Below are 12,055 nucleotides of genomic sequence, written 5' to 3'. Positions count from 1 at the left end.
GATTTTCATCCGATTGGAATGGTGGACTTCGACCGGGATTTTATTAAAAAATAACCAAATCCCTCAAACTATTGTATTAGTAAGGCAAGGTCTGAAACATATTTGGTTATAACAATTCGACTCTTCTGGAGTCAATTTCGCCCTTTGAAAATCCACTGGGAAATCGATTGTGAGACACTCGATTTGGTTGAAAATCCACTGGGAAATCGAGTGTGAGATTTCCAAACTCGAGTGTCTCATAATCGATTTCCCAGTGGATTTTCAAAGGCGAAATCGACTCCAGAAATGTCGAATTGTTATAAACCAAAATGTTTCAAACATTGCCTTACTAATACAATAGTTTGAGATTTATAGTTATTTTTTAATAAAATCCCTTCGACCGGGCTTTGTTTTCTCCATTCGATTGGCTAGTTTGGCTTCCCCCTTTCTCTTAGTTCGTGTGTGGACCGCCCTTTGATTCCCCCAATTCATAATAGGGGCGGCCCACTAGATAAAGCGAGTGCCACACGTGAAGACATGACTTAAAAGAGACCTTTAATTTTCAAAATATTTGCATTAGAAAAATTTCAAGAGGTGGTTATGGGCTTATGGCTAAGAAGGAAATTTATATTGGAATAATTATTTTTGCAACATAATATTAGGAATATTTTTTGGAGAACCACAATATTATAAATATAAGTATATAACTAAACAATATATTAGAGGAAATGGAATTGAAATTCAAATTGTTCTGATAGTAGAATCCTAATTGTTCTTCAATATAGTAGTAATATGAAACACAAAGAAGCAGTAATATGAGCATGTGACAACTCACAAAATTTCCACAAGTGCAAGCATAAAAACGTACCAAGATATGTAATTTTTTCCATCTCAATGATAAGCATCTCTTTGCAATGGGTCACTTAAAACTTAATATGCTTCACATAATACCTGCAAACATAAAAAATAATGAACTTGGAAAGAAAACATAATCTCTTTGTACGGTTTTAATATTGGCAACAAAGTACTATGGGAAGAATCACTGAGAAGGAAAAGAAAACATGATTTTGTTTATTATGATTCATTTAAAATGAGGTATGTGCCTGAAAAATCAAGGAGGGGAGATCATGTCTTGTTCACTATGATAATTACACATATCAGGCAGAAAACTTGAAGAAATAGATGACAGAGAAAAACACTTTAAATCAAGCATAAGAACTTTTAATTCAAATTTAAAAACATCTAAAAAAAGAATTTTTAGAAATCCATTCAAGCAAATTTATTATAATTTACACCAAGGGCCATTTATCACATATTATGATGGGTGATTGTTTTGTTATGATCAAATTGGTCCCACTGATACACCAAGGGCCATTCATCATATTATAGATTATCTATAAAGACAAGTGATTGCTTTGTAATGATCAAATTGGCCCCCCATTGAATTTCAAAAGATAGTGAAATCATTGTTGTAAAATAAATTTCATCCAAGAACTAGACACAATTCTAATAAGATTTTGTCGCACTAAAATCTGATAAATGCTAAGTAAAGGTTCAATTCCCCAATCCACTCTATAATAATATTAAATCATCACATGAACCAATCAAGAAAGGTGACAATATAAGATCACTTAAGCATGGAGTGGGAGCCTGTAACTAGATCATTTGCTGAAATATAAAACCATAGGACAAATATTTTGGGGAAAGGGAAATTTCAAACAATAAAGAGTAGCCCCTTTTGCATAAAAAAAAAAATAATAAAACAATACAACAATGAGCACCAACTCCAGACTGATCAAGTATATCACTTCTAAGTTGAGTTACCATTATCTATCAAATCATGAAAGGAAAAAAACATTTAAGAGGAAATTAACATAATCAAAATCACACAGGTTGCGAGAGAAAAAGATTTTTTTCAGATAAAAAGCAATTTGATTTCTTTTTTCCAACATGCTTTACTCTCTAAAGACATTGGCATTTTTCACAAAAAATACATGCACTTCATCTGCCATATACAATATCCAACAATAAGTAGGAATTTCAACCCAAAAATGGAAGCACCTACATCTTCCATATACAATATGAAAGAATACCTCCAAATAATTTCTGCTTTTGATTTCTTACATTGCTTCAACATAAATGTTGGCAATAGAGAAGGATCCACCAGATTATGCATTCACACAAAAACAGTTGTCAATATAAATATGGTGACTAAAATAAATACTTAAAAGAAAACCAATTCTAAATAGAACAAAAGAAGAAGATTAGGAAAGAAAAATCTCAACCACAAATGAAAAAATTTCAAAACCTAAAGAAAAAAAAGAAGAAGAAGAAGAAGGAAGAGACCTGAGACCGAACCCAGGAAAAGAAAAAAAAGAAAAAAAGAAGAAGGTAGATTGGTCAAAAAGATGCGGCTGAGTTATGACAGTGGGTTCCCCATGTGTATTTAATTATAAAAATGCCATTAAGTTATGAGCTATGAAAACTGAAAATATCCAAAATGTGTTTTCAGTTTTCATAACTTATAACTAAAAAATCAGAGAATTGAGTGATAGAAATAAAGTTATGGAAACAGAGTTATCGTTTGCCAAACAACATTTTTGCTATGGGTCGCACCATTTTTGAGTTATAAGTTATGGAAACAGAGAATTGAGTTATGGAAATCATAAATCCAAACACCTCCTTACTTTTTTAAAAATTGTTTTTATTATTCTTTTCTAAAAATAAAAAATAAAAAATAAAAACAAAAAATCGAATGTCAGATATACCTCTCCTATTCCTAGTGCTTCCAACCCCTGTGCCAAGGCACAGGGATGAAACGTATGAGAAATACTGTTTGAGATGGTTTTCGCTAAGCGCAACAAAAACCAATGCGTGCAAATATGGTCCGTTGAAGGAGTTAAAGCAACAAGATGAAGGAACATATAATGTGGATTGAGTTTTTCTACGAGCAAAAGTCCCAAGGATGAAGCAATTTGCATAAATTATGCTGGGATGTACATGAGCAATTATAGGAAGAAATTCAGAAAGTAATTGAGCTTACCGTACTCACCCATTAATCAGAAATGGAGCCTATAGTCTGTAAGCAGGTAAGAGAGGACAATTTCGTTCCACACATCAGGTACCCCAGGTAGACACCAGTGGCTACAATCAGGCGTATATGGGCTGTCACTCCAGTTACCCACATGAGCATCACTCCGGAGAGCTGTCATGGAAGTTATGTGCAGAACAGTTACAGGAACTGTCATATTCTTTGCCACCTCCAAAATAGTATCTGAAAATAGGTTCCGGTCCCTTCCTCTTGCTTCTGATAGGGGGTGCTGGGTCATATTACAAAACCTACGAGTTTGATCACTGATGCAGAAATAAACCATATCCTTAGTCATGTTGAAGCCAGTTTGTGTCCACCTCAAGAGGAATTCAAAATACAGGGGAAACAATGAAACAGACTAAAACTAAACAAATATAATGATAACATCAGCCCTTCAAATGTGGTTGGTTGCAACTTGTAACTATTACTAAACTTGAAACAGAATATCAATTCTAGAAACCTTTTAGGTTGCATTTGGATTTGGGGACTAAAAATTGAAATCAAGGGATTTTAAAAAAAAAAAAACTGCTAGCTTAAATTACCTGTTGTAATTGTAACAACACATAATGGATTAACTTTAAGGATTTTGTTTGAACAAAAACACTTGTATTATGAACTTGACAAAACATCATACACCTAATCATTTCCAATCTACACGTTAACATGGCGTAAATCCTTCCATGAAATTTACAAAATTGAAAAATTTGTACTTTCCATACTCTATTCAAGTCATTTAAACTAAAAAATGAAATCCAAAACTTTCTCTACTTCCATTCAAATAAACCATTAGAGAATGATTAGCAACTTTAGGGGAAAACAAAAGAATTGACATTGTTATTGTGGGAAGCAATTTCATGAGAATAGGCCAACTGATAAGTTACAACAGGGAAAATTCATTTTTAGTTCTGTAAGCAGAGAGTAGTTTCCAAGCAATAACATGAAGTGGAAAACCAAATATGTTTGAGAACACAGGATCATATTGCCAATATAGAAGGCATACCTCCAGTGAGATGGCTCAAAACTTCGGAAGAAGACGCGCGTTCGATTTGTATTGATGTTTCTCTCAACCCATGATGCCCATGTGCCTAGTGCAGTTCTGTAGGCAGCAGAAATTGGCATTCCAAGCTTTAAAGTGTTTCGAACCTGGAAATAACAGCCACTATCCAAAATACAATTTAGAAGCATTTTATACAGGTGTACTAGAAGATAATAATTTTCAACAAAGACTCAAAAGTTTCCAGTACATTAGAAATTTTGTGGATGGATAAAATGAGAGCATGGCATACAAATTACTAAAGCTAATATAGAGAAACCAACATCCATATAAATTGCTTTCTACAAGGCTTAATAAATAGTTACATTAGCAATTTTGCAAGATGAAACAATAGAGCAACATGTGGGGTGTTTCTTAGTAATTCCCTCTTTTCTTGTTCTATTAATAGGTGAAAATCTAACATAAGCTTTAACTCAATCCACCACATTTATTTACCACCTGATCAGAAGCTCAGATGCCTCAGCTGGTAAGCAAAATGTCACATATTACAACAGCCAGAGTAAGAAAAATTATGGTGGTCTCAAAAAAAAAAAAAAAAAAAAAATAAGCAAAATGTCACATATTACAAGAGCCAGAGTAAGAAAAATTATGGTGGTCTCAAAAAAAAAAAAAAAAAAAAAAATTACAGCTTTCTTTCATTACAAGGTCCTTGAAAAGTCTATCCCCAGAGTAATATGTTCAGGTGTAATGCTGACGGGAGAGAAATTTGAAATATGAGCACTGGACTTCTATAGAGCTCTGTAACTGACTATGGCTTAATTATGCATGATGTTTCAAAACATGTGGAAGTGCTAGCGAGCATCAATGTTGGAATCCACACCACATCAAATAATTGGGAGATGCACTCAGCCAAAAAACAAAAGGTTGATGCAGATACAAACTATGGTGTAACTAGGAACAAGTAATTCACAACAGATGAGTTTTTTATGTTCACTTTTTTCTTTTCTTTTCTTTTCTTTTTCCCCCCAGTAAACAGATGGTTTTTCAGATAATATTCTTGCTCTTTATATGCAAATGCTTATTTTCTTTTCCTTGTGTAAAATTTTTTCATTAGTGATATGTCTATAGGCAACATTCTGTAGTGTATGATCTTCTGAACAGAGACATTTAGTTCAAGCAGAACATGTTTGACTTGACTGGATATCTAGTAAGAAGTAATTTAGAATATGTTTGGTTAGATATTGAACAAACTAGTCATGCTCATGGAAAAAAATCACAGGGCTGCAGAAGTACATTAATTTTAATTCATCCAGCCTCGGCTCAGAGTTATAAAAATGCAGTTTTCTCACTTAACATTATTTAGGTAACCACTTTTTCTTGCGTTTTTAATTAATATGAAATTGAAATTAGTCTCAAATTACTATTCCCTATATCTCATGCATACACGATTAAATTTTATAATTTAGTAAAATTTCAGACATTTTAGGAGAATGATTAGAGAAATTTTGTCTGTGTTAAAAAATTATATATGCAGAGAAAGAAATTCAGGTGGAGCTTTTACAATTACAAATATAGGAAACAAACCATAGGGATCACCCTCATGAATAAAAATCTCACTTTGAAAAGTTTTGTTTCCATAATAGCCTTCATATTGGACAGGGTTTAATTTGACTCTGCAAGGTCACAAGCATCCAATGAATGTGATTCACCCCTGCCCGAAAAATTTTGACTTCCAACTTGTTGGGGAAAGTTACAAAGATTTTTTTTTCCCTCAAGCTCTCTATGAGCCCATCCTTGAAACAATTTTCTAATACATTAGTCAAAAAGAGGACCTGTTGCAAAAGAATAGTTATACTCCTATATGCTGATAGGTTTGAGGCTCTGCCAGTGTTTGACAATGAAGCAAAATTGGTTAAGTGAAACATTATTATTCCAGGATAATTTGGGGCATGGCTTTAGTCAGGGGTGAAACATGAGAGGGCTTCATTGAGTGGATTTCAGATGATGACTTTAGTCAGCAACAAAAGTTGAGAAGGTTTTTGGGATAAACACTTTGTTAGGTGGAGTTGAGGTCATTTTAACAATCCTTTTTCATGCACAATTAGCCTAAAAGGATATCCATAATCTGATGTAAACCAGTACAATTATTTCACTCAGTGGGGCTTCCAATCTAGAGAAGGGTGATTCATGAAATGTCTTATTGGTGGATCAAAATCCATGCAGAAGTATCATTACTAAGCATAATGTCAATATCTTATCCAGAATCTAATCCATAAGAAATCTAGACTGAAAGATCCTGCAGCTTGATGCTTTGGTACAGAAGAACACTGTTCCATATGGAGAAATCTTCATCATTAGAGAAATGGCATAATTAATAATCTTTTTTTCTTTTTTCTTTTTTTGTGTGGCAGCAGAGGCATCTCAAGGAGTTCTTAAATGGATAAGCAACCATGAATAGGCAAAAAATCCATATGTTGCTATCTTCCCAAATAGTTTTCATTTCATAGGTGTTTGACTTTTACTAAATGAACACTATCACACACAATGTGAATGTTAAATCTAATCCAAATTTATAGAACTGGGGTTGATATGGCAGAGGAAGATAGGTATTTAAGGTGAGGCAGAGGTTCTTACGGATAAGAATTTATGGATGGAAGCTAATGATTATCTAAAACTAGTTTTACATAATTACTCCTCAAGTGCCATGTTACAACTATAAATATATTTACTACGGGTGAGAAGAGAAACTAACAATTATTAAACTTCTTTCACATGACTATCAGTAATCCTCAAGTTAGGAGTTAAGGTTACTTTTACCATTTTTACTTGAGAGAGAGAGAGAGAGGAATGCACCAATACAAGCAGGAAGATCACTTATCTTCTTATAGTAGCACTAAAAGGCTACTCTTTCCAATGGTACACTCATCTAGAAAATTAGGAGAGTGCTTCCTTTCCTATTTTTGTACTCATTTTACCATTTTAGATAGTATATATTTTATATGAACATAGAAAAGTGGATTGAAGCGTAGGAATTTCTATAAGTTGCATCCCATGCCATAAGTTCTCATACCCATAAAAAAAAACTATGACTATTAAGATCTGTTCAAATGATTAATGGACTTTGAATACATGGTTTCTGCATACTGCAATATAGCATAAGTGCAAAATCCGAATTATAACTAGTACAATGTGATGAAGTTATAATAACACTTTCTATAATTCAAAACTTTGATTTGCATGTTAGATCAATGGAATCAGGGTTGGATTGCAATTCTCCATAAAAAATCATGGATATGAGAATATCTGAATTAACCCAATGGTGGATTAACCCATGCTTCAATTCTAGTAATCCTATCCAAGCAAGGAATTTCATATAGAAAAGCACAGGTAGCATGGAGATTGATACACAGAATCGAGAAAACTTACGTTTCAAAAAGCTTTCCTGGCACCCACCATTGTCCTGTGTTGAATATGAGAATATCTGAATTAATCCAATGGCTGCTAATATTGTCTAACTTGTCCAATTTAAGTGTCGACTTGACCCTCTTTGGCGCATGTCTAGGCATCCCCCCCGGTTGCACCAGAAAAACCGAGCGGAAAAACTCAACAGTAAAGTTGAAGGAACTGAACCGAACACCTAAAAATCTAATCCGTTTTGTAATCTTATTTCCATTCACTTCATAGACACTCTTCTTATCTTCTACCCCTGTCATAAGCAAGCATATCAGTGACTCCCACTGTGTTCTACTCATAGAATCACCAACAAAAACAACTCTTTTGCCTCGAAGCATTCCTAATATGCTTTGCACATCAAGCCTTGGAATAACACAATCCATAGGCTTCCATCTCCATCGCAAATAATCTTTATCTTCCCGCCCATTTCCCAAGCAATTGAATCCTTGTTCTACAAAAGGGCATTCTGTAGCATTGTACAATGGATAGCCATCATCCAAAACCCAACTTCCATTAAAAATATTGCAACTACTTAATGAAACATTAGTCTTGGATGCACCATACCCATAAAAGGCTTGGCTGAGACTTGGGAGCACAAACATATAACCACAACCAATTGCTATGAGGGATGAAATCACAAACCCAATCACCACAAGAACGAGAAACAAGCGCGAAACCCCACTCCACCGACTGACTCTTGGGCTTAAACCACTCAATCCACTTGGACTTGTAACATTCAAGGCCCTCCGGTTGATTGATGCACTGCGTTTTAAGGATGCAACCCTTTTGAGACTTTTCATCATGTCAATTATCCATTGAAACTATTCACTATCCCAGTCATCCAGAAAACATTAAAACTGCTCCCATGGGATACAAACCATTGGTTCAGGATCCAAAATAGTCCGTCTTTCCATATATAACTTCAATCCTATTATAAAACCAATCCAAGAACCATACAAATCCAATCACTATCACATCAGAATCCAGCAGAAATCAAAACCAACATACAGCCACCTCGAAAAGTCGTCAACTTTGCAAGCATATTAGCAATGTCACTAATAAACTTCAAAAGCACAAAGAAACAAGATATAACTGTACAATCTACAAATGCAATCCAAGAAGTCAAGAATTCAATCTCAGAACCATGCCATAATAGAAATGAGTTAAAAACCAAATGGGCATGCTTCAAATCTCAAGAAAAACAAACCCAGTTGCCTAGAATCTCGGATGAATTAGTGAAGAAAAAGAGAGACGCTAACAAAATTAGAAGACAGTAGCTACCTGTGAAGGTGGCATAAAACAAAGATATGGAGAATCCACCGTTGAATCTTGAGGGGACTTGCAGAGTTGAAAGATATAGGCAGAGAGCAGAGAAAGGAGATGCTTTGGAGATTTGGGAGGGTTTTGATTCAGAGGTGGTTGAGAACAGAACGTGTAAAATAACAAAAGAAAAACAGAAAGAAGCATGGAGACAATAATATTCAAGTAGTTAAAGACCACTTACCCTCTTCCAAAAGAAAAAAGAGTAGTTAGACTTAAGACATTGTACCAAAACAAAAATAATTAGAGACCCTATCAATAATTTCCAATTTTTTTAATCGAAGAAAAAAAAAGATGATATGGTTTGTTACTTTTTAGGAAATTATTAGATCATTGATTTATCTATCATAAAAATAAATCACCAATATTAGTCTTAGTTTGGGATAGCTAACATTTATTGACTTATTTAACTTTTTTTTTTTTAGGGAAATCGATTATTTAACTTAAAAAATAAATTAAATCCCTTAAAAGAGACAAATTAGATAAACTACGACTAGATTAGTGCCAATTTATTAGCTCAATATAGGATTTCTTTGCTCAAACAAGTGGGTTTAACTCGAGTTTTTGCTATCTAAGTAAAATATTTTTAGATGTTTTGTGGGATATGTAGAAATTTTCAAGCACAAATCACTAAAATTAGTGGCTAGAGCAAACTCTGGTGACCGAACCACCAGTGCCGACCATCAGACTGCCTACATAGGGTGCCTAGCCAATTGAACCAGCAACCCAGCCACCAGATAAGGGAAGAGAGTTACTATGTATTTTTGTAAAATGTTTTATCAAATTTTTTAAAAAAAAAAAAAAAAAAAAAAAACATAGAACGCTAAAGTCAAAACGAAATATACAATTCAAAGATTAACAAGGACATGAAAAGAGTTCATTTGCATGGTACATTTAGCTTGTGCTTAAATAAACTTAAAATCTAGTTTTTTTTTTTTATTATTTTTTTTATAATTAAAATGGGGATGAGGAAGATTTATTTTAAATGTCTTTGTTGAAAATATTAAAATGTGTCAATTGAGATACAAGGCACTTGGTAAGGATGGCAAAACGACCCACCTTGCATGACCCCCTAACCCTAGGCCGGTCTGTGTAGAATATATATTTATACATACTCTAGTATTATTTTGAAAACACTAGTGTCTACTTCTCTTTTAGTACTCTCATAGTTACCATTTCCTTTCATATTTCATCTATATCTCGTCAATATTAGTGCAATCTCATTAGTACTAGTAAAATATCTCTAACTAACATGGGCGGCTTTACATTAAGGCCAGGGGGTTCAAATGAACCCCCTGACCTGGCTTAAACAAAATTTTTATATATAAAATTTTTAAAAAATTTTCATTTTGAACTCTTAAAATAAAAATTTGAACACCCTAATCCTAAATTTTGTTTGAACGCAATTGAAATAAGCTTGAAACTTGAATATGATCATCTTAATTTTAATTTCGCAATATTTTTACAATAATATGAGGTAAGTTGTAACTACTTTTTATCTGGACCCACAATTAACAATATTTTTTTATCTACCTTTAACAATTGGACACCTAGATTTTGTTGTGGAATTTTTTTGAAAGTATTGTGTCAATTCCAAAATTTTTGCTCATTCATTAAAAGAAAATATGAATATTCTTTCCAGGATTTTGGCTTACTTTGCAACTGACAATGAAATGAAGTTGTTTTTCCTTACACTTTTCTTCTTCATTAACAAATAAAATTACATCACTGTTACAACCAACACATCTGTACAAATCTGTATCTATATCTGTAATTTTTTCCTCATTTTCTCTATCTCGCTTTCGCCCTTCTATTTTTTTCTTAGTTTTTCTTTTTATCTCCAATTCTAAGAGACTGACTATGTCTATGTGTATGATTAAGAAGTCATCCAATTCAAACGTAAAATCTTATATCAGTTACTATTTTATTTTCTTAGTTTCAAATTTACTTCTAGTTCTACTCCTAAGTGTGTTATTAGTCTTCTCCTTCTTTATCATATATTTTTATATAATTGATATTACATATAAATATACTAAGTTATTATTAATTTGACAAAAATGTATGATTAGTAATTTAATTACATTAGTTTATGTATTTAATAGTTGTTGTCTTACCTATTTTATAACAGTTTTAGACTATTGTATAATATAGTTGTATTGTATACTAAATTGTATTTAGAATATTATTTTAGATTATTGTATATAATATGGAAGTTTATCTATAGAAAAAAAAGATTAATCATTTAATTTTTTACTCGCCCCTCATGACAAATGACAAATTCCTAGCTTTGCCATTGCTGACTCCCCTAGAAAAAAATCCTGGAGCCGCCACTACTAACCAACTCTAAACCCGACTTGCCCTGCTATTGGCCCATACGATTTTTTCTCACTCAAAGAGGAGATGGAGCTGGGTTGGGGCACCCGTGATTTGAACACGACCCACCCTGTTGTCATTGATAACTCCTAGCAAATCTAGTTTATTGTTATGATAAGTATATATACAACTTTTAAAACTCTAATTTCATCAAGTATATTCATGTTTTACTTGGTTTATTTTTAAACATAATAGGCGATTCAAAATAGATCCTTAGTTGGTTGCCCTATAAGTAAATCGGAAAAGATTTTGAAGTAGAATATTTAATGGAGATATTTACTTGTAGATAGTTCAAGAAATATATACCTTTTAATCTCAATTATATGTGTGCATGCGTGTGCGTGTGCGTGTGTGTGGGGGGAGGGGGGGGGGGAGGGGGTTCCAATTAATCAGCTCAACTAGTAAAGTTTCCAATGGTTGAATAAGAGATTTAGGGTTCAATCCCCGTCTACACTAAAAACCGATTGATATTTTGGTTTGATGATAAAGAGCTATCACCAAGAGTGGGCGTAAAAAAAGAATATATATATATATATATATATACATTTGATATCTCATACTTTGAAGAGGTAATTTGTTAAAGTTAATGAAGAGGTAATTTGTATGACTGGAAGATTTCCTTTCATTTCTCCTTCGTATGGTACATAATGATATTCATTGAAATTGAAGCTTTTATTATCCTTTTCAGTTCTTTTTAAAAAAACCTATTATTGAGACAAAACTAATATATATTTTTTTTAAAAGTAGTAAATCTCTTGATACTAGGATTAAAAGTATATTAAAACTGTATTTTTTTTTTTAATGAATAAATTTGATGGTTGAGGATGAGGGATTTAAACTTTGAA

General features: G+C 33.0%; 1 protein-coding gene across 5 annotated transcripts in view; it reads right to left on the bottom strand.

Moving 5' to 3' along the window:
- The window catches only part of LOC111997319 (protein trichome berefringence-like 7), a 9,579-nt gene extending 552 nt beyond the window's left edge, over positions 1 to 9,027 (bottom strand). For 2 of the 5 annotated variants that reach the window (XM_065783078.1, XM_065783079.1), the window contains exons 1-3: positions 7,491 to 9,027; positions 4,071 to 4,229; positions 3,023 to 3,333 (exon numbers count right to left, since the gene is read on the bottom strand). In XM_065783078.1, the coding sequence (XP_065639150.1) occupies positions 3,039 to 3,333; positions 4,071 to 4,229; positions 7,491 to 8,320 (1,284 nt within the window). In that variant the 5' untranslated portion in view covers positions 8,321 to 9,027 and the 3' untranslated portion in view covers positions 3,023 to 3,038. The remainder of the gene's footprint in view (positions 1 to 3,022; positions 3,334 to 4,070; positions 4,230 to 7,490) is intronic. The other 3 variants (XM_065783076.1, XM_065783077.1, XM_065783080.1) reach the window with 2 other exon arrangements.
- Positions 9,028 to 12,055: the final 3,028 nt, after the last annotated feature.

The sequence above is a fragment of the Quercus suber genome, unplaced genomic scaffold, assembly GCF_002906115.3.
Source record: "Quercus suber isolate HL8 unplaced genomic scaffold, Cork oak 2.0 scaffold_327, whole genome shotgun sequence".
NCBI lineage: Eukaryota > Viridiplantae > Streptophyta > Magnoliopsida > Fagales > Fagaceae > Quercus > Quercus suber.
This window is presented reverse-complemented; position numbering and strand designations above follow the sequence as displayed.